This window comes from Phaenicophaeus curvirostris, chromosome 6 (genome assembly GCF_032191515.1).
Source record: "Phaenicophaeus curvirostris isolate KB17595 chromosome 6, BPBGC_Pcur_1.0, whole genome shotgun sequence".
Classification (NCBI taxonomy): Eukaryota; Metazoa; Chordata; class Aves; order Cuculiformes; family Cuculidae; genus Phaenicophaeus; species Phaenicophaeus curvirostris.
Genome location: NC_091397.1, coordinates 54,992,450 through 55,016,357, shown reverse-complemented (window position 1 = coordinate 55,016,357; position 23,908 = coordinate 54,992,450). Strand labels below are relative to the sequence as shown.

Below are 23,908 nucleotides of genomic sequence, written 5' to 3'. Positions count from 1 at the left end.
AATAACAATAAAAAAATACCTGGTAACTATAAATCTCATCAACCGATGTAAAAGAACATTCTAAATCTATTAATATTTCCAGAGACATTATCTCTCTGCCACCCCACTGCTTTGTGACTTGTTGTATCAGCTATATTATTTGCCTTAAAGCACAAGCCAAGTGTTTTTCTTCCCCTGTGAGGAGAATCGTCCACAACCTTCACAAGCTACAGCCCACTGCTCCCCTGCAGGAGGACTGGAGCATCATTAACAACGGAAGTCACTTCAGGCACAAGTTGAGGCTCCAGCGTCTCCAAACCTTTCTGTCTCCCATCAAAATTCATATCCTGTCACTATTCTAGGAGCAGAAAGGCTTCTCATTACAGCATCATTCCCCTCTTGCAAGAAACACTGATTGCTGCACTGGTGGCTTTGGAAGGCAAAGATGTAATTTAGCAAAATAATGTACCATGCTGATTAATTTAATGTAGCCCATGACTAATTATGGTAATTCATTACATCTACAATTAGGCTAAGTAATTTATTGCACTGCAGTCTCATAAAGCAGAGGATTTATATCGAGTTTTGAATGTCACCCAAAGGACATTTCTGTACCTTGTCTTTACTGAGGCGGAATAAGGCTGCCAGCTGAGATGAGCCCAAAAAAAAAAAGAAAAAAAAAAAGAGGGGGGAGAAGCCCTCCATGCACCCTTCCTCTGCCACATTTGATGTTTGTATTGTGGGCAGCATGCAGACAGCAAGGAGGGTTGTTCTGGCTACAGCCGCCTCCTCCTCCAACTGCATCTTTGTGCAGATTATTTGGCATCGCCTTCCCATTTCTTTGAAACCACATCACAATTTTATTCACTATGAATCCTGGACAACCGATAGACCAAACAGAAAACCTGCTGGGCTGTCCCTGAATATGATGTGGAGGTGACAAAGGAAAAAAAAAAAAACAAAAAAAAGGAGAACACCCCCACACATGTTTCTTGTCTGTGGGTTTCTCTGCCGCTTTTGCAGGGTACGCTGCAGTCTGTCTCAACAAAGGCTTTTGCTTGCCTTGGAGAGATGAAAGGGGGACATTTCCCCTCACTTCGGAAAGCCGCGACATGCACACGGCATTATCGTGAAATACAGCCTCGCTCGTACCCTGCAGCAGGGTTTGCTCCAGCAATGGTGCACTTTGGAGACCAATTTGTTTAGCTGATCACTGTCTCTTTGACGTGGCTGCAAATGTTACCTTTCTTTTTCAATCAAAAACACAGCAGGGTGTGCCATCTGTTTGGCACAGCCTTCCCTCTCCTCCCCGATGCCTTTTTGTGCGGATCATTTTACGTGGCAATTTGCACGAATCTTTTATACCTTGATTTTGGTAAACATTCCTGCTCTCCCTTTTTAAATAACACCACTCTGCTGAGGATCTTCAGTGTTTAAAAAAAAAGAGGATAAAAAAGCAGAGTGAATACCAGCAGTAAAACAGAATTAAAAGTATTTTTAAAAAAATATTTTCCAAGCAAATGGCTGCCTGTCATTACATTGATTATTTAAAATAGACATGTTTACCAAGACTGGCTAACGCGTTTTACACTGCTGTGTTCCACATCATTTTCCTCCTTATATTTCACCTGGCAGGCACAGCTAATCAGAAGATTAATTTAACCATTTGAAAGACCTTTTTAAAGCAGGTTAACAAAAAAATAGCCACCGTATTAAATTGTCATTATATAACAAAAGCTAGCAGTAAAGCAGTTAACTATTTTTTCCCCAGATCAGATGCTGCTCAGAGCAATGAAAGCCCCTAAAGTAGGAACAGATGATCAGCACCACAAGCCGAAGCCACAGGGATGCTCATGGAGTTGTGAATGCTTCTCGGCATACAAATGAATTATCCTCATTCTTCTCCTGCTGGAGCATATAGGCCAGACCTCATTAGGATTCAATATTGCTCTGCTTTTCTAATGTTAATGTTCCAGTTATATAAGAAATGTGAAAAGGGGCTACATGGGGGGGGGCAGGGGGAGCCGACACCACATTAATGGTCAACATGATGCTGTAATTCAGAAAGCAGAACAACATATTTTTGCAGAAATTACCCTGGGTTCCTATCTCCTCTCTCAGTCCTAATGCAGCATTATGTCCTTTTCTCTCTCTAATAAGCGGGTTTTAATCGTGCACCTATTCCACAGTTACAACAACTGCAATTCAGGTTTTATAGCCATTTTTGGGATGGAAAAAAAAAACCCAGTGCCATGACTAAACATCAGATTGGGCGAGTTCCGAGTTCATTTTCCTGTGAAAGGAAACATCGCACTTTACATCGGAGCAGGAGTTTTCACCATCCAGGAGTAATTCAGACATTAGGCTGCATTCTTTTGTCTGGAGAGCAGCAAGCAGGGTAATGAAAACAAAACCCACCAGGACATAAAAATACAATTTATACCTTTTTATCAAGCAAAAAGAAAGTTGGTTAACGTTTGAAAGGGGAGCAGTAATGTATATTTATTGACAATTTTATTGTAATAATTAGATGTTTACACAGTCTGGACATTGTGGCTAAATCACTTCCAGCATGTTTATTTGTAAAGGGCTGTTTTCAGGGCAGTGCAGTAGGCTCATTAAGAAGACAGACTGCATTAAGATTCGAAGAAATTACTACTTCCCAGGCTTTGCTTCACTGGTTTGGATTCAAAATTTAAAAAAAAAATAATAAAAGAAGAAAGGAAAATTAAAAGCCCAGCAGCAATATTATCCAAATATCCAACAGCTTAGAAATGATGAAGTAAAATAGAGAACTGTTTTCCTCTAAAATAAACTTCATCCTTTCTGTTTCAAAATAAGCTGGTATTGTACATTTGAAACAATAGACAACATTGTGGATGCCACTTCCAAGTGCCTCTTTGTGGTTGTTAATATATGTTGCTTCAACACTTACATTTATTTTTTGCACTGCAGCTAAATGACTACATGATATTGAAGACATACCTTCCTTTTTCTACTTTTTTTCCTGACAGTGCTGTTAGTTCATCTTTAGGAAGTCTTTAAGACAGAATTCAGTTCACACATTTATTTGATGTGCAGGAGCCTTTTCTTCCTTCAGCCAAAGAAAGATCTATTTTTACTATGAGTCCTCAGAAACGTTCATTATTAACCAGGAAACTATTGCACATGTTTGATATTTTTAGGTAAATAAACAAGTTAAACTTTTACACTTATTCTGGATAAATCTAAATTCTCTACAAAATCCTATTTGAGGCTTTTTCATTAACCAATCTAAAGCCATTTTTTTAATCTAAAGTGAATTTCACATATGGTGAGAGAGGCTAAATACCAATTACAGATTTTTCTGGTTTTACAAATTAGGAAAAAGGAAGGCAGCTGAAAAAGAAAGAGCTCTCAGTAACACAACCTTAATGAGAAAGTCCTTCTATATCAAAATTTCTACACAGAAGAGTACAGCACTGTATTTAGTGCGATATCCATTTTAAAATTTAAAAACTCTTTAAAAATTAAGGCAGTAAATAGGCTATAACGTTGCTCCTGTCCAAGTATGTTTCCATTACAATTAAGTAATCAATATGCAGAATTTATTGCTGAAAGATTACACATAAAGATGAGCACATAAAAAAAATCCATGTGCTTAAGCCTTCCTGATTTTCCTTCAGCTGCCGTTTAGTTAGAAAGAATGTTATTTTTCCCAAGAAGCAGACTTGTTAAATGCCATCCAGTACATTCGATATAAACGCTGTCTGCTCCCCGTCCTCACAAATAAAAACAAAGACGATAAAAGAAATGGATAAAGAGATGTCAGTTTGCAAGGAAAATACTGGGTTATATTTCCTGAAAGCTGCACAAGTCAGCTTACAAACTTGAAATATTACAGATTTAGTTTTATAAGTCAATCACAGCTATATATTTGGACTTGTAATTACTGCCAGTTTTGACAGGGAAGGCAATATTTTTTTTCCTGACATGTGAGTTTCAGTAAAATCAGGTAGCCACATTACAGAACACTTTCTTACACAGAGAATCAAAAGGACTTCTCACAGAGATAAAGAATACTGCCAGGATTAAATATATGTCATATATTCAATTAAAGAGTATGAAAAAAAAAACAAAAAACAGAGGACTACCCTCACAGGTGGACCTGATCTAAAGCCTGTTATAGGGATGACAACACTTCTGTTTACTTGAGAGGACTCTGGAAAAATCCCTTTCAGTTCTCAGAAGAGAAGACTATTTTTACCTTTTTCTCAGTTTTCTAAGATATTTAGACACCAAATTGGTAGCTAAAATTTAACTACCTGAGGTGAAGAAATGGCTATAATTTGAAATTGTAGCTGTTTTGTTAAAAAATGCATGAGTGAAATGCTTTTCACAGCAATTAGAATCAAGGTAATATTGCACATACTCAAAATTGGTTTAACACCTGGTACAGCCAAACACGCTTTAAGGCAAAGCAAGGTACATGATACTTGAAAGAAGCCTTTAGCTTTTTTGCAATAAACTAATTGTGGGCCAAATTAATTGCTGGGTTAACTAATTAATATGCTTGTTGTGAGTGAAATGGTGTACTTGGCTCCTGCTTGGAGCTTATGAAGTTGAAAAGGGACGAGGAACACATGAACCTACAGAGCAGTGGCGTTCTTAGTATACCAGGCAAAGGAAAACTAAGATTAGACTTCTATTTATTCTGCCATCTCAAAGTGGTGTCAGCTCACCGCTGACTTACAGAATTGCAGAAAACTGGCCTGGAACAGACCTTAGGAGGTCATTTAGCACATGTCTCAACCCCAGGGCAGGAATCGACATGGTTCAGTCATTCCTAGCAGGTGAGTTCATTCCCTGCAGGTTCTCCAAATCCTCTGGAAATGGAAATCACAGAAGTTCCCCAGGCAACCAACCCCAATGTTTTGCTGCCCTCACCATTGGAAAGCTTCACCTTCTGCCTAATCTGCCTCTGTGTGGGAGCAATGTAAGCCTGTTATTTCTTGGTGTCATTTGATGATTAACACGATCCTATTTAGCAAACTAGGAGTTTAAGCCTTACTGCGAGCAAAAGGTCACTCAGGAATTCCTAATGTGAGATGGAACAAACGATAAAAACTACCAGTCTGGAGTTTCTTCTAAAGCTATGCCCTGTTGTCCCCCACCCTTCATTCTGAAGGGGTGGAATTACACCCCAGGCAGACTGGAGCAGACACTGTGCAGGCTCCTAGCTAGGCAAGAGCTGTATTTCCTGCTACTTTCAGAACGTGCAACTCCATTAAGTCCTCAGGATTAGACTTAATTATGAGAGCAATAAATTTGGCCTAGAGAAAATAGTATATACGGGGAGACATGGGGACTGTCAGTGGCCCATATACATATGTTATAATTCTGTGTCAGTATATTCATATAACAGAATAAATCCTCATCATTATACACTTACTCTTTGGCTGAAAGTACAGAGGCACAGCCAAGGCACTCATCTGCTGTTGACAGCTGTCTACAGTAAAGGTTGCTGAAGACAGTAATATCTGCCCCTACACAATTTAGGTCTGCTAGGGAAAGCGAGGGAACAATGAAACAGAGAGGGTCAGACACAAGTTTTCACTATGGTGGCATACAGCTGGCACACCTGCAATGTTTTCGGAAGAGTAAGTCCCCATTAATCCTTGCATAATCAATCAGACGTCAGCCCAGAGCCTACAGACCATCAGCGTGCGAACTGGGAGTTCAAAATGAGTAACACATAAAATACTTCCATCTGGTTACAGGAACTATCTTACACCGAGATCTTCTCTGGGCAGCTGGAGGTAAGAAGGACCAAAGCCATTCACTTTGTGTTCAAAATACTCCCTGTGCTTAAGTGCTGAACACACAGTGATTTTAAACATCACGAAATACTTCACAGAAAAACTGCCCATCTATATCCAGGTGGCTAGCTCATGGTTAGGGGTGTCCCTTAAATCACAATAATTAGTTTCCCATAACACTAACGATTTTAAATCCTGTATTTCACATGAGTAAGATTGAGAAGCGCTTCCAATAAAGCCAAGGGAACTATGTGACTGGATGCTTACTATTGTCAATAAGGAGTTAATACTGCACCCCTAAATTAAGAACTATCTCCATAACTTTCACTGAGGTTAAGGGGAAATCACATGGCTACATTCCCTTGTTTCAAACTGTACATGCAGAACTGACTCTGTTTTCAAGAAGCAGACAGTGGAAAAGACAGAAGACATTTGTGTCATTGACAACTGCCTACATTTCAATTTTTTTCCTTTAATACCAGCAGAAATGACAATACTTCGGATGAGCAGAATATTCAAGAGCCCACAGACATAGGAAGGGCAGATGCTAATAAGCATTATGATGAACACAGTCTGAATAGCTACTGTAATTTCAGTTAATACACTTAGCAAACAGTATGTCTACTGTTATTGTTAGCTAGACCAAATTATTGAAATAATTGAATTATCACAATTAATTCATAATCAAACACTGTTCACAAAATGAAGTAAATACACCCTCAGTAGCTGGTCAGTACTCTGTTCAATGATCTCTGAGTCACTCTGGTCAGTTTGAGACTTAACTACTATAATGCATATTCCCAATGTTGTAAGTGTTTAGAGATTTAAGCAACGGTATTTTGCATGAGGCAACATCAACCAGAACATTCAAAACAGAATTCCACTGAAAACGGGTATGATGAAATCCCTTTGTGGCCCCAAGCTGCTTCTTACAACCATCAGCTTGTCTGAGACCACATAAATAGGAACGCGTCACATCACAGCTTCATGTGGTGTTCTGTCATATCAGGCTGTAAATCAAAACCCTGACCTACACCTGATGGGCAAACACTTGCATAAATTTGCTAGCTCAGTGAACTTCCTAGAGAAGCTCACTAGCAACACCACAGCTGAAGTGTCCAAGATAACACTGAACATCGATCAATAAGGACCAGTTTTCAGTGAGGGGCCAGCCACGCAGGTCTTCATTCTCCACTAATTGCATAAGTCTGACACAGGCCACCAATTGTACCAATTCAGGTTCATACTCTCAAGCACCTTGGCCTGCACCTGAAACATCAATGTGACCTAATTCTGTAAAAATCTGATGTTCCAGGAAGATCCCTCATGGTACACATTCTCCTCTTCATAATTTCGTGGGAGTACAGTGAAGACAGAGTATTTACAGAAATGCAAGTCATAAACACAGTTTAAATCATAGAATCATAGAATAACCAGGTTGAATGAGACCCACTGGATCATCGAGTCCAACTTAGACCATTTTGGATGATGCCTCTGCATTTTTAATCTTCGCTTACCTCCTGAAAATTTACAAAGCCCATGACAGAAGATGCTTGTTTCCCGAACGCTGCCTTCAAAGCAGTGCTAGATACATTAGAGGGAAAGCAATTCTGGTCACAAGTCGATAATGACCTATAGGTGACCTTGGGTGGCCATCTAAGACAGTAAGTAGCTGAATAGGTAATCTCAGTCTAGAAATGGTTAAGCAGTCACATCATTTATAATTTGCCGGTCTCAGAAGCAAAAAAGAATGCATGGATAGGAACCTGGTTAGTTTATAGACCTTCCAAACCAGTTCTCGTAACTGGTAATGTGGATTGCCTTTTTTTTTTTTTTTGTTAAGTAATGGAAATCTAAATGCATAGATTACCTACCTCATCCTTTCGTTGTGCTCTAATACCTTAAGTTCAAAACTAGTTTGAAAATGGGAGAAACAGATGTTGCCAAAAATATGACTGGAATATTTTACTGGTACAGGCAAACAAAAATAAGTGTCACAAAAGACACACAGATTTTGATAAGAGACACCTAACATAATGCACTAAAAGTACTATCATGATGGGAAATGTAGGACAAGAGAGAAGTCACTAGAACAGAGCCTTTAAACAACCAGAAATAGATTTTTCTTAAAAGCTAGAAATACCATTTTTCTATAGTAGTGTGGCTATTAGAAGCGCGCAGACATAACCCCCTTTTAGAAGGGAGAAATCAGCATCAAAATATGATTGTAAGTAATTATAATAAAACATATTCCTTCCCACACCTATATGTGCATTCATGCCTGGTTGCTTTTAATTTAAATATAAGGAAAGAATAGCAGTCCTCTCCGAAGAGAGCAGCCGAAAAGGAAAAAGGTCCCTTTGCTTCCCTAGTGCCACATGACTGTTTACAGATTTCATCTTTTCCCTTCCAAACTGAAATAAGTCTCAGAGGCTGAAGACGGCCAATGAATAAACTGAGGTGCCCACACCCGTCAGACTGTCTGCGCTCTGCTCTTCTCATGCTGACCCTATTAGATTTGACTATTAAAAAGCAGCATCGGGCCATGTCAGCTCTTGGGTGGGAGCCTGCCAAGCCACACTTCCCTGCTGCTGGTGTTTGAAAGATTGATAATGATCCTGTGTAATACTTTTTTTTCCTTTAAGCCAGGCAGTTCTGCACGGGGGGCAGTTCTGTGGCGCTACATATCCTGTCTTGTAGCACGAGTTGTAAAACTAAAATCCCAATTGCCTGTGGCCGTTAAAAATCCCATGGCACTATTTACAAATATGCAAGCAATTACGGCAGACTGGAAGTGGCCAAACTGGTAATTCTGTTCTGCCACCATAAATCCTCCCACTGTAACTGAATGTGGAATTTTTTTTTTCATCTCACAGCATAAACTTTAAAGTCTTGCTGTAAAATGCTCATTAGCCATCGAGTATCTTTATAAAGAAGCACTCACTTTACAATAGAGGGTGAAAGGAAGTTTGTTCTACAGGTTGTGAGAGGCTGAGGCTTCTTTAGGATAAAAATTCCAACACATCAGTTTGCTACAGCAGAAAGTTAATAGAGATAGATTAGGTTTTAGTGGCATTTCAAACTATCTACCTCTTCATCTACCAGCAGCTCTTCTTCCCAAACTGCCTGCACTGTTGTATTTTATTCTCTCACACATTGCTGCAACACAACATCTTGGATTTTTAAGTTTTTCCTGTTAATTAAAGGTCTTGTTCCTCCCAGAAAGCTGGGAAGAAGCTGACGTTTCCAGTTTTAAATTTGACTCGTACTGGCATAGCCTTCAGGTACGGAGGTTTTTCCTGTGCTTTAAACCCAGCTCCCTGTGAATTTCTCTTGTGTGGAAGTTTAGACTAAGGAAAATTCCAGGAAGAAGAAACAGAGTTGTCTAGATCCAAAACTGCTGATATAATGATTCATGGCTTATCAGTGCCTGATCCGCTTTAGAATTTAAAGGGAAAATATATGTATATTCCTTGGCACAGCACAACTGGATAAGAAAAGCAGCATCCCTTTGACCCACACATCCTGTCACCATCTCAACCTCCCTTCTTCCTGTTGCAAGGAGAAATTAGCCAAGTCACAGTTTCATTCCAGAAGCATGAAATACTGTGCTTAGACCCACCTTGAATCCACAGTTTTAAGTCCATAGCTTGAAGTTGGTCGGTGCTCATGCCTCACTGTAAGACAAGGGATGCTGAGCAGGACACAAACTCTACAACACAGATGCAAATTTGGCAGAGCACTTTTCACTGAGCTCAGTATCAGTTTTTGCTAAATAAAGATGGAATTAAGCAGACACTTGTCTGAGAAATGCCAGCTTCAGAGAAGCCCTGCCAAGTGAAGGTCTTGCAGTTTATCAGTACCTTGTGTTTTGTAAAGTGGAAAGTTGTTTAGAAGGTTTCCATGCATACTTTCATTCCAATAGTTACATACTAATAAATTTTTCATCACCTTGAGGGAGACAGATGAGAGAAACATCATGCAGCTGAAGTGCCTACCATTGTCATCTCCCTGGGTACTTCCACACCATGTTTTAATATTTTACAACTTTCCTACAGATCCCAGTGAACTTTATCAAGCCAGCACTCTGATCTACAGCTGCAACATCATTTTGCTCTACCTGAGATAAAAAAATGTATTCCTTTTAGCTACCATGCCTTTCTATTGTTTAGTTCAGCTTATGGAAATAATTGCATCTCTTTCAGATAAGGTACAAACAGTATTCAGCAAAAGGTACTTCGAGATTGCATCGCCTGTTTCTGAGTTACTGTTCGGAAAGCCTGATCCAGAAGCAACCAAATTCAACAGCTTCTCAGTTTCAACAGTCTTGGGTCAGGTTCTAAAGGGGTATTCATCATGCTCCTTCTAATGCTGTGTCATACTCAGACTGCAGAGCCAAAAAGAACAAAGTTTATGCATTCAGCTTTGAATATAGAATAAGACCTTAATTAGCATTCACGTTCAGTTTAATTCCAATCAAAAAAAGTTTTTATCATTAATAGATAATGAGGCAGCAAAAGGTAAGTTGATGTACATCACTTCTCTCAATCTCATCCACAGATCTCTCTGATGTAAGAACCAGTGCATACACTACCCTTAGTACATATAATTAATAACAGGACGCAGAAAGAGATATATCCTAAATGGATACTGGAAAACTATGTGAACTAGTCATCTGTACACAGAAATACATGAAAAAATACTGTAGAGTGGTATGATTATATCTGGGTGCCTCTGCTATAAAAAGCATTTGTATTACCCTTACTTCTCTGAATAAATTCAAATGACAGCCCCATTTCATTTCTTCATTCAGTCTGGAGGCCAGATGGCATTAGAATCATTTACTTCACCTTGTTGTGCTTAATTACTACAATCAACACACTATTTTCCAAATTAATCATAACAAAGTAATTTCATTAGTAACACAGCAGGCTGTTGAATTATTAGCATCATAACAGTTTGCAAACAATTAAACTTTATTTGAACCTTAAAAATTTGCAGAGTAGAACATTATTGTAAGATCTAATGGCAGTATAGTACAAACCCAGAACAGAGCAAATTATCAAGTAAAACGCTGTACAAAATATGACTTGCAATCACCTTTTCAAGAATTATCTGGCTTACTGTTCATGGAAACCTAAGTAAACAAAGAAAAGAAATCAATCAGCAATTTCTACGATTGAGTTTTATTTAAGTAGCATCAGCAGAGGTTTCTTATCCAAAAGAGGGGATGGTATTTGTACAGGTTTGAAGCGAACAATTCATCCGTTGCCCATCGCTGGTTCATTCTGAAGCACTTCAAGCCAGTTTCAGGACATCTTTCGGGTTTTGAGCGTGAAGGCAGTTTGGTTTGAGTTTTAAGGCAGTTTGTCTAGAATATTAAGGCAGTTTTCTTGCCCCCCTCCTCTCTGCACTGAGCTGGGGGTGATACCTCAAGGCGAACCTGCAGACAAAAGGCGCTTTTCTCTCTCTCGCTGCCACCACCCAGGAGAGAAAGCGCTCGGCACCCCCGCTACTCATCGGTTGGGGAAGGACTCCCTCTCCTGGAAAATCCGTGGAAGGGAAGGGGGAATGGCGTTCGGGCTCCTCCCGTGCTGTGAAAAGCTGCTGCCACCTGCCGCCGCGGGCGCGCAGCGCAGGGGCCGCGCAAAAGCCGCGCAAAAGCCGCGCAGGAGGCGCGCAGGAGGCAGCGCTTACCCTTCCTCCGGGACCCGGCCTCCTCCTCCCAAACCAAGGCTCCCTTCTCAACAAGAGAGGGGGTTTACTCCCAAAAAAAATTACATAATTCAGAATTATATAATTAAGACAAAGGCAATTGGGTGGGTAGAGTTATTACGCTGCTGTGTTAACAAGGGAAGGAGCTTTTCTAGCTGTGATAGTAACGCTTCGCATTCTGTACACAATCCACAAGTACACTTGATAAATTAAAGTAGTAAAAGATCTGAAGACTATAATCTATCATTTTAATGCTTCGCTGATAACACACAGAATCAATTTCAATGACTGTTTCTCTTAACAAAAAAAAAACCTCTGTACCCTGTTTGACTCCTATTAGAATCCCATGTGCCATCAAGTACTGCACATTAGCTAATATAAAGCATAACGTCTTAGTTTACTGAAAGGATCTAATTCAGAGTTCAGACTAATGTTACCTTTTAACCCACAGCGTTTCCAGGGCCCGCCTGAAGCGTAAACAGCACATGCAACGACAAGGGGACCTGCACAGGCTCAGCAATTCGCAGACTGGCTTGACCTGCTGCTTTGGCAGATTAAGGGTCTCACAAATCAAGTGTGTGGGAGGATTCAAAAAAGTTGATCTTGCATGCTAATAGTAAAGCACATCTCTAAAACAAGGGGATTTAAAGTATTAACCCTAGCTCGCCCAACCCTTCTCTACAAGCACAAGTATTTTAGTATACTTATATTTTGATGTTTCGACTGATGCTTTTAGCCACAAAGTTCTGTATTTGACACTAAGAAGCTGGCAGATGTTATTAACCCGCATGAAACTGAAGATGTCTGTTGCACAACTTCTCTCAGATATTCCACACACCAACAAGGTATCCAGATTTGACCCCACAAAAGTATCTGCAAGGTACAGATAAAATACTTCACGCTACCACAGACAAAAAAAAAAATCATTCTTTTTACAAATTTTCACACACCTCGTATCTACAAGTCAGAAAGTTATTAGGGCAGTATCATCACACACGTGGTTTTATTACATCAGCAAAGGAATCAAGCCTTCATTTTGTGGTAACAAAATATTAATTAATAACACAATACTAAATCTATGACAAGAATTAATCATTGTCTAAAATGTAATACAAAAATATTTGGAAACAGAATACCCTGAAAATTTGCAATATTACACACAAAGTTCCCTTGATTTTCCTAGGAAGCTGCACAAAATGCACAGTGAGCACTAAAAGGTTAATGCAGCACGAACTGAGTAATAGTTGTATACTTTCAAAGTTCAGCTTCGGTTTTTAAATCCGAGGAACAGGAAAACACAGCCAAATTCCCTGAATGAACACAAACCTATAGCAATACAGAGTGCTGCTAATGTGCTTAAGAGCAACAGGCACTATCTTGTGTTCCATATGATAATTACTATCTATTTCACTTCCCAGCATTACAATTCTATAAAAAGTGGCAAAGAAGAACATTTCTGCAGAATTATGATCAATTACAGCTTTCAATGTCTAATATACACAAGGCAACGATCTGACTACATTCACTGAAACCACAAAATATATATGGCAGAATCATCTTCTTTCAGAGACCGGGGCTGTAAACAGCAGCTGCACACCACTCCTGATTTCAAGTGCAGATTTCTCCTGATTAGGGAGAGGGAAGTTGAAAGTTCATCATTAACCAAAAAACCTCAAACACACATATCAAACCCAGTTCAAATATCTATCCTCCTCCCACAGTTTTCTGCACAGAGATACACACATATTACGAACTAGAAAGCACACCAATTTTATTTTAAAAAAATCTGGAAAAGGAATACAGTTATAAAATATATCATCTTTTGTATGCCGTGGTTTAATATTTCATACAGAATCCCAGAAAAAGTGCTTTAATTGAACCTTCAATTTATTTTGCTATAATCTGTATGTTAACAGGACTCCTACAAAGGTTCCAGGCAAGAAATACTTATGAAACAGAGAACAAGGGAACATATAAGCCATTACAGAAGATTGGATTAAAATGTACTTACCCAGGCCTCTCAAATATCATACATCTCCATTATGTAGGCTTTAGGCACCAAGCCAATGGTTCCCTTCATTTCTCCTACCCACCAGCCAAATCTATTGTACTCCTAATTGAAAACAATATGCAATATTAACCTTTAGTCTGATATAAATGCAATAGAGTTTTGTATGCAACTCCTTATGGATGCTTTCTCTTATATACAGTTATAATGATTTCAACTGAAAATTAAAACATTATATCTTTTTGTTAGAGGCCTTCACATGCAGAGTTAGGCAAAGGCAGAAGTTAAATTTTTAAAAGGCCAGGCATACTCCGGAAAATTTCTTAATTATGGCCACGCTTCTCTGTAACACCTACTAAAAATAGCTGACCTCTTCATCCTCTATTCATCACACATGTTAAATCCTTATCTTTGTAACTAAAATCTACTAGCACAACGTTGACATATAAGAATCAGCTGGGATTCTTTTCAGTATTACAAGGCTAAATTTCTAAGAAACCTATAATCAACTTATTTTAAATACTACTTCACTCACATGGGAAGGGAACACTATATATCTAATACATAATCACTTTCTACGGACAAAGTCTACTACTGCTTCAGGCTCGCAGAAAATTCTACCACAGATCTCATATACCTGACAGATGACTAATGTACTTTTGTTTGAAATTTGTTTAGGCTTAGTGAGATAAATATGAAACAAAATGGATTATAATAGTTTAAAGGAATAATATCTTCCAAAAGCAATACCAAGGAAGAGTATTGTGGGTTCCAAATTTAATTTTTTTTCCTATGAGGTAAATATTTTAAGATCAATTCTAACAGCGGTTCAATAAATTGTAACAGCTGAAATTGCACACACACATATATTGAGTTACAAACGAAGCATTATTAAAACAGAGACCCTATTCAAAATGGAATGATTAGTAAGACAGAAATTACTTTGGAACAAACATGGAAAATACAAAATGCACAGATACACATACATCTGCCTCCTCCTAGACTGCTCTTCTGATGAGGAAAGCAAAAGTCTGTAGGATTTTGAATTAATGGTCCTACTGAGATGACGCTATAAGCTATTATTTTGACTGCAGATAAAGTTTTTCAGTTATAAATAGCAAAGTGGAGCTTAAGGGTTAATGGAGTTTCATTACAGCCGGAGCTATAATGATTTGCTGCTGGCATATTTGGCCTGGTCGAGAGTTCTCTAGGGTGCTATGAGGTGCTCAGTATACTCAGCTCTCCCTGTGCTTAACTACAGTGATGCCCTGTTGATGGCCACTTTCATGTGGGCCCAGGCTCTTTTTTCCTTTTTTTAATCTTTTTTAATTTATTATTTTAATTTATTATTTTTTTTTAATTTATTTTCTTATTGTGAAAGGCTGAACACCAGTCTTTAATTAAACATTTCCTTCCTCTCTTCACAGTGAACCGGTGATTTAAAAGACTCTATCCTACTATCCATAAATACTGCAATAAGTGTGATTTAAAGAAAATCCATATAAAACCAGCAAGAAAACCTTCATTTATGATGTTAACACACAAATTAGAAATCTGCAAAAATAATTTCACCTTCTTCCACTTTCCACTGCAGAACAAACTGCTGGGGTGGGTCTGATCTGAGTGTAGAGGTGTCTGAACCTGATCTTCAGTACAAACTGCTCTCCTCAGAAGTTAAGAACTGCTCATAAACTTTCCCATGGGGACACGTTACACCCCAAACCTTTAAAGGCTAAATAAAACTCTGTCACTGAGGTTTATAACATTTAAGATCAGCCTGTTTATAAATCTATGTTTTATCTCACAATACGCTAGTTAAATATACAAACTGGATTTTTAAACAGAAGTGGGAAATTGCTGAAAGGAGCAGTACTCACGTAGACTACTGGTATCTCAGCAATAAATCTCTCCAAAAAAAAAGCAACAAAAGATTTTAAGCTGTTACATGGAACCCATGGAGTGACTGACAAGAGTGAATAAACAAGTTTTGCTAGATATCAGCCAAAAAAACAAACAATACATGAAATGAGGGAAGTAGCTTAGTTAAGCAATCATTAAATTGCATATGACAAATGGCATAGAAAAAGCCTGCAGACTACATTATCCATTGAAAATGTTCCACTTAGTAATGCTACATGAACTCAGAAACTATTGTTTTTAAAGAAACAATTCAGATACCTCAAATTAAAATTAAAAGCATGCTGTTGTTTTGAAAACTTTCTGAGTTTTGCTACTTACTAGCATACCACTTACTGCTCTGGCATGAAGCTAAGTAAGAAGATTAAATGAATGTTGATGTAACAGACTAGTAAACTAATTTAAGGATTCACTGCAACCATTATAACACACAGACAATATTGGAACACAGAAGCTTTTACTTTACATTACTATTCTTTGCATGGGTCTCAAGAGCAACATGAATCCCAATTAAACTATCTGTAGTCTATAGAAGTCTGAACAAAAATATAATGCAGATACCTGGCTACCAAGAATATAAAACTTTAATCTTAGGTTTTAGAATAATTAGATAGCATTCCCTGTTAAACTGATTAAAGTACCAACATTTCTCTTTAAACTCCTAACCGCTCGTTTCTGTCTTTAGCACCATGAAATAGCGCTTACTAGTCAGGCACATAAGCATTCCCCCCTCGCCCTTTCTTGAAATCACACACAAAATCCAAATTGACGTATTGTTTCTATCAATGTTATCAATTATAAACTCCGTCATAGCAATATAACTTAATTAATACACTGCTGTTGTGAGGTCCATGTCTATTACTGCTGCTTACAACGTGTAGAATAAAAGTCTAAAGCCCACGTTTGTGGGAAATAATGATTAACATGCAGAAGGATATGAATACAGTTAGGGGTTTTATATAAATTTTTAGGAGTCGGGAAGCACGGTGCTTTTGCAAGCATCAAATCTCAGGTACCACTGGATTTACCATCTGGTATCCCTCACTGCATTCAGCTCTTAACATCACTGCTAACACAGGCAAGCGACTATACTTCAGAAGGACTGATAAAATAATGAAGAGTCCTTTAATCTACAGGAAACCATTGTAGTCAATTTATAAGAAATATTGCATCCCTTTGTAGGATGTGTAATTATTTTCTATTAATCATGTGCTATAAAGCTACATTATGTGGTTATTCTGTTATCACTAGAAAGAGGCCTGCAGTCAGCTCCTGACAATGTTAGGTAATTACTAACACAAAGCTTCTTTCTCCTTATGTAGAAATGCTATCAAGATCCAGAGGTGCTGTGATGCTCGCCATATGAAAATAACTCTCCGAAGAAATTCAATAACTGCAAAATGAATTGCTCCAAGGCAAACAGAGGCGTAGGCGAGGGGGGCAGGGCCAGAGAAGAACGCACAAGCGTGCGGCGGCTCTGCCATGTGATGGGGAGCATGTTTGCCACACCAGGCAACGTGAGGCAGGGGCTGGGGGGAGGAAGGGGCCACCGCAACCCCTGGGAGACAAGCACCAGGGCAGGGGAATATATTATGCCACTTAATACAAAACAACAACCCTAACACATGACCACGTGCCTTCTAAGCTACTTCTACGTTTTCACTGTCTGTCAGAGTGGATTTTTTTTTTCCCCCCTCAGCAGAAATTTATTAACCAAAGTGAAGTAATTTCACAGGGCAGTAAGGAACAGGTTATGACTTAACATTTAACACGCTGGCAAAACACTCTGTTCAGCGTGCTATGATAGCCGGGGAAATCCCATCAGGTTTTACAGGCTCCTTAAAACCTCTCAACTGAACACACTGTGAGCAGATGCTTCTCCTCATCCCCATCCCACCAATCTGACTGCACTGATGTGTGTACCTATGACTCCACATGACTCTGATCATAACAGTTTTTGCACTTAGGGAAAACACAGTAGGTGGAAATACACCATCTTCTACAGGTATCTCACAAATCCAAGATTTTTGTACTATATAGAAGAGAATTTTGATACATAAGAAGAGCAAATTTTTAAACACAAAAGGATTTCCAAAACAGACTCTTCCTTTAGAGCAAATCCTCTGCGTAAATGAGGATCACCAGATGCTTTGCACCATATTAGCTTCTACTGACTTCAGCAAAAGTTGAGAACATCTGGTCCTTGTGCAATTAGTCCCTATTGTTCAATACATATGGTATTTTTCTTGTTTTTCTGGGGTGGGTTTTTTTATTTGTTTTGTTTTTCAGAAAGCGTTGCTGCAAGTCATCATTGTGTTTCAATGCCTTGAAGAAAACAATGGAGGTATATTTATAAAAAAAACAAAAGTGTGTGAAATCAAGATTTTCCTCCTGCCCTCCTCCAGCGGCACAATAAGTAATATTAACGTACAGATTGAAGATCTGCAAACTTTGAAACTGAAAAGCAAAACATATCTATAGCTTTGTTCGTAATAAGTAGCCTCTCCTATCAAGCTAAAGATGTGTGGGAAGTAGGGAATAATTTCTTTCAAGGAATATCCTGGGGGGGCAGTTTTGGCAAAATAATACTTTGAAGCACCTCAAATTCATCCAGGAGATTCAGACTAGCTAAAAAAAATGATACGCTATCAACCAGGGAGCATTTTTGGCACAGAACAGCATTTTCTCTAAAAAGCAGAAAATGACAAATGTTTCATATAACTGAATGAGACTTCTTCACAGGTAGTAGAGTTGTTTTAAGACAGCAATAAAATGGCCATCTTTAAGAATGTAAGTGCCAGCTTTATTGTATGGTTGTGTTATTAGGTTTTATTTCCTACAACGACATGAGATAAAATAGAAACTAATGAAAGACTTTCAATATAAATCAGGGTAAGGAGACCGAATTCTGAACCAAACCTGGCCCCTGAAAACACCCTGAAATGAGGAAAGAGCTATTTTATTTTCCATTTGATGACACAATGCCATTTTTTTTTTCTCTCATCAGGTAGGTAAATGCTTACATATTATCAGTATGCAAACCAAGAGAGCTAGTCACTTTCCATGAGCCTATCTTAACTAACCTTCCATGAGCCTATCTTAACTAACCTTCCATGAGCCTATCTTAACTAACCTTCCATGAGCCTATCTTAACTAACCTTCCATGAGCCTATCTTAACTAACCTTCCATGTATATTTCTCATATATGTCTCATATATTTATAGCCATTTATCCTTTTTTTTTTTCCATAAGGAATATACCTAAACAAGCCAGAAGAAAGAAGTATTCAACTTATCATTGTATTTGATCAGAAGCACCTCACAGCAGTGAACCTCCCAGTGCTCCCACTTTCCCCACCTTGGCTCACTTTGCAGAGCCATCAGTCTCAAGAGCACACACACAAGATTTCTTTTCAGATGAAACTAAAATGGAAGATGTACTTGAACGTCCTCCAAGCACTAATGTGTTTTGAATTCCACAAAACCAGACTTGACCTCTTCGGACATCAAACCACCTTGAAAATGCATGGTGTAAACATCAGGGCCTCAGCACTGTGTTTTTACTCAGCAAATCTGCTCCTATTCATATTCCCTATTTGTAAGGTAGACAGCAGTATAGTCATGGAAAGAGAAATTACTGTTAAACACAGATTTCACTATGATCAGTCAGAAAATAGCCTAAAAAGCACTCAGGATTTTAATATGCCTTTCACAACTTTTTTGAAAAATACTAATAAATACTTTTTATGAAGATTATACATGTAACGTACAAAATGCTCACACTGGGTATGAAACAGCTGCACTGTTAAGTTGTACTTTATTTCACTGGCAGTAACCTGAGCTGCGGAGATTTCTTTGTCTTTTCACTTTTCACAAAAAATACAGATGAAGATACGAGTATTTTAACAGACATTTCTTGCATTGAAAGAAAAATATCTGTTACACTGGAAATATACAACCACTGAATAAAGACTAATCTAGATGACAACTTAACCCGCTACTTTCATGTTCTAGAGCAAACAGTTAAGTCATAGGTCGGGTTTCCATGATTCGTAAGTATAAAAGCGAGCAGTATTATATTGCAATAGCATGTACTGAAATATTATCAGCAAAGGAGAATTCCACTTTGAGATATAATTTCTGGTTTTCAAGTATTATATTTGCATAAAGCCAATAAATAAATGAAATGGGAACTAAATTAAGCTTCAAAGTCAAGAAATTACAGTAATTTTACTTAGCCAGTGCCTTCTAACATCTAAGTAAATTTCTATTACTACTTGCAGTTGGCTGATGAAACTATGGAATTTCCCAACACAAAACATATACCTAAAGCAAACAAAAAAATACTGCAAGTGCTGCACTTGCATAAATTGTGCATGTCAAACTTAAAAAAAATTTTTTTTTAAATTTAAAAAATATATAAGGCTACATCCACTCACAGTTGTCTTTGTTTCTGGAAATCGATTTCAGGAGTAAGAGCTATAAAAAGGATTGTTATGTCACAGTTTGTTTCCCCATTTATCATATGGGCTTGAAAGCAAAGGCAAGCCCATAAATGAACAGGAGTTAAGAGCAATCATCCTTTTAGAACACAGGACGCCCAAGTATTGCATTTCTAATAGTCAATATTAACTAAGAAGTCAATATTAACTAAGAAATCATATTAACGAGTCCTTCTATCAGTAAAGCTATAAAATGTTTTCTAGCACATAACAGGAGAGAGATATATAGTTTTCTGAAAGTGGACATGATTCACGGTGCAAGTTATAAAAGCCACTTGACTATTCAGGAATATTATAAATTAAAATTATAATGGCATGAGTTTATCCGTACGGATACATTGAACAATTAATCTGACAAGTTAACAATTTTTTTAAATAAAAAAAGTTAACAAGTACTATTGTGACAGTTCTGTTAATTCTGCTCATGTTAAAAGCTCAACTTTTGAAGGAAACTCTCAAAGGTACAAAACACCTAGAAAAAAGTTTGGTCTTCTTTTTTTTTTTGTAAGAGCCTATAGGACTTCTGCCACAGAAAAGCCACAACAGACAAATATTTAGGTAACAGCTAAAAATTTTCAGTGTATGTACCTTTAAAACAAGGAAAACATGTTTTTCTGCAGTAATTACACTAGTTGGGCATAGGTATTTGTATAATATTACCAGAGTATAAGCATGCAAATCACGCTCATGGCACTGATACCGAATTTTGACACACAGTTTAAAGCCAATTATAGGGGACTTGCCTTTGCATAATGCTTAGCTATTTTAAGAAGTAAAAGTTGCCAAACTGAAACATTGCTCATTCTTCTAAAAGGCATTCACCTAGAAACTTATATATTATTTTGCTTCTCTTGCTTTATTTGAATTATATCAATGCCTACATTTGCTAAACTGGTTCATAATTATTTCTGTTGTACTAATGATCTCATTTCTTGAGCAAAATAGTCACTTTTCCCCTGATTTCTATAAAGGTACGTGAAAAGCAGGTAAAAATATGTTGCTTTGGCATAACTATTGTGGGGAGAGTCAAATATCTATCTTACCACGTTCGTCAGAGGAAGCTCTACCATTTATATTTCATTGTAAAACAAAGAACTATTACACGTTGCACAAATGGACTCGATATTCTGTTAATGCTTCACCCTTCCTACTATAACACTGCTACACTCGCACTTACTTCCTTATCAGCAAAATGTGATTTTCAAGAGTAATGTTCATACCTGATTGACATATGATAGAGAGGCAATAAAGCCATGGCTAGGTTCAAGCTGAAGCTGGATTTATGACACCATTTTGGATCCATACACATTGCCTCCTGCCAGTACCTGCATCTCTCATTTTCAACCACTAGATGGTGTGAAAAAATTAAAAAATTGCCAAGGATTCCTGCCACTTGCCACAAAATCCTAGTATAAACGTAGTAGAGTAGGAAATATTTTTTGAAGAAAAGTCTTGATCCGCTTCAGCATGGGTAGGTTCACTTCTTTGGTGATATTTTCACTTGCCAGACAAAGAGCTCAGAAATTATCAGACCTTGAAACTGAATCAAGCAGAGGGTTAAAAGGATAATTCTCTGGCACTTTCCCCTCCTAAAGGACCCTAAATTCAGAGCTGACAGTAGCAGCCAACACTCATTTTTCTGAAAAAGCTGTAACAATCTTTAAGTGAAACAGGGCTGAATTTTCTGGGCTGTATTTTGGAGCAGAAATCATTCCCAAAGACAGAGGCTCTATATATCTGGAGCAGTAGCAAGCCTCTTTCAAGGACCGATTATGGATTAATCACAGCATGACCACAAGACAGCTGATATACAGAGGACAGCTTAAGCTACCGTTTGTCTATTCTACTCCGTTTTCAAAATTAAATTTCGTACCCTTTGGGGGAAGGAGTAGCAAATTATTTTTTTACCTGCAAGATTAAGACTTTTTTACTCTACATACCATACCAGAACAACACAATCCACAAAAAGGCCAAACTCATACACCAGAATTCATTTGTTCATGGGCTTTTTGCAGGGAGAGAGAGGATGAAGAGGCAGTTATTTTAAATTAGTACCATTCTTCAGTGCTGTATAACTGCTAGAAAGTCTGCCTGACCCAAGTGTGTTACCTGGCCTTTAGTCATGCAATTCAGTTATTAGTTTAAGTAATAATGAAATACCTTAAAAGACATACGTGGTCATATTACCATTCGTAATACATCTTCTATATTTTTACGTAGGATTATCTTTCTATTCGTGAACCTTAAATTTATTTAAATAGAAGCTGTTACATTTATTCTCACAAAAGATTTTAAGCAAGAGTTTTAAGTTTTTTTTTTATAAGAGTTTTAAACTAAGACAAACAGATGCACTTAGCTTTCACGTACCTACTTGTATATTTCAATAACAGACCGTAACTTTGGTACTAACTATACTGAATGGCAATTACATCCAAGATATATATTCTACATACATACTTAAAAGGTGCCTTTTTTCAATGAGAGCTTGAAAAACTCAACTTTTTTCTAATATATGGGGAATGGAGACGTTTCCTTCAAAGAATTGTTCAGAATTAGACTTCAACGGACCACGAGATATTTATTTTGAGAGAAATTTTGTTTCTCTTGAGGAGGAAAAATAAGAAAATAAGTCAACATTAAAGTAGAATTAAATTTTCTGCTTATATTGATTATCATCAGTTTAGATGTGAGGAATTATATTTCTCGTTTGCTTTGTAAACAGAAATCAGTAAATTAAAAATTGTCCAAATCTGTCAGAACAAACAAATTTGGAATCTGAGCTGCCAGAACAATTACCATATACATATAAAGATGAAAACATACTTCAAAAACCCAAGGCATCTTCGGTAGCAAGATGACCAATAAGTCAGAATCAGTACAGTCAAGAATATAAAAAAAGAAACAAAAATGCAAAACTTACAAGATAATTTACAATTCTAAAAGGTTAACTTTTAAAAGCAGAAAGCATATTGTTTCCTAAATTACTAAATGGTAGCCAAGATTTTACAAGTAAATCAACATGCTTTTGAGCTGATTCCTGTTACATGTCTAGGTTTCAAACGTGATTATAGTCCATTTGACAAACTAATTAATTGCAGTGAATATCTGATTGCAAACAAAGAATCTGAAAGGGAGTGCCAATGTGCGTCCACAGAACTGTGGGAATGTGCCCTTCTGCCATGGCTTTATTTATACAACTATGTAGACCCAGTAGTATGCTGTACCTTGCTGAGAATGTAGATAACGTCGCCACGTTTAAATGTCAACTCATCAGGTACATCTCCTGTGCAGTCCCACAAACCTTGATAGAAATTAGCGTAATCGGTATTTTTGTCCTCTGCAAAGGAAACAGTATCTAATTACAAAAGGATAAAGATTAAGGGACCAAAGTTACTCTTTACATCTCCAGACACTATAAAGCAATTTATTAGTATGCAATTATTACTCCTCTTTCTAGAAACAGCTCGTTCATACCACAAAAGCAAGTGGAAAGCAAGTTTAATGTGCAAGCCCTTCACTGGCAAGCTGTATCACTTAAAGACATGTAGCCACAGGTTTTCAAAGCATTTTCCAGCTGCAACTTAAAGCAGATAGTTTTCCTCTACTAATATATTTCTAAGCAAACTATATTTGTATCTCAACTTGAAACTGATAAAATTGCTAGAATATAATTTATAATAATATGTGAAGGGATGCCAAAGTAAGTATTTTGTGATACTTTCCCCCTCCCTCTCCTGTTCCAACAAAACTAAATAACTTCACTGAGAAGCTTTGAGATAATCCTTGATTATTCCTTCTGACATACTAAAGAACTTGGAAGCTGTTGCTGAAGCTGCATTTTAAAAATATTTGTGTCAGCTCCAGTTTAAGACATTAACTCTGGCTAAACATGCAACTACACTACAGTCATAAACTCATCCTTCTAACAGCATAAGCACAATGGATGTACTGTGTTCAAGCTGCCATACAGACCATTAACTGATTGATTAT

General features: G+C 37.6%; 2 protein-coding genes across 2 annotated transcripts in view; one reads left to right on the top strand and one right to left on the bottom strand.

Annotated features, from left to right (window-relative positions):
* The window catches only part of NFE2L3 (NFE2 like bZIP transcription factor 3), a 280,625-nt gene that overhangs the window by 251,366 nt on the left and 5,351 nt on the right, over window positions 1-23,908 (top strand). The gene's annotated exons all lie outside the window — the stretch shown is intronic.
* SKAP2 (src kinase associated phosphoprotein 2) overlaps window positions 11,718-23,908 on the bottom strand; it is a 117,690-nt gene continuing 105,499 nt past the window's right edge. The window contains exons 11-13 of the mRNA XM_069860249.1: window positions 23,143-23,255; window positions 13,504-13,605; window positions 11,718-13,117 (exon numbers count right to left, since the gene is read on the bottom strand). Of these exons, the coding sequence (XP_069716350.1) occupies window positions 13,513-13,605; window positions 23,143-23,255 (206 nt within the window). The 3' untranslated portion in view covers window positions 11,718-13,117; window positions 13,504-13,512. The remainder of the gene's footprint in view (window positions 13,118-13,503; window positions 13,606-23,142; window positions 23,256-23,908) is intronic.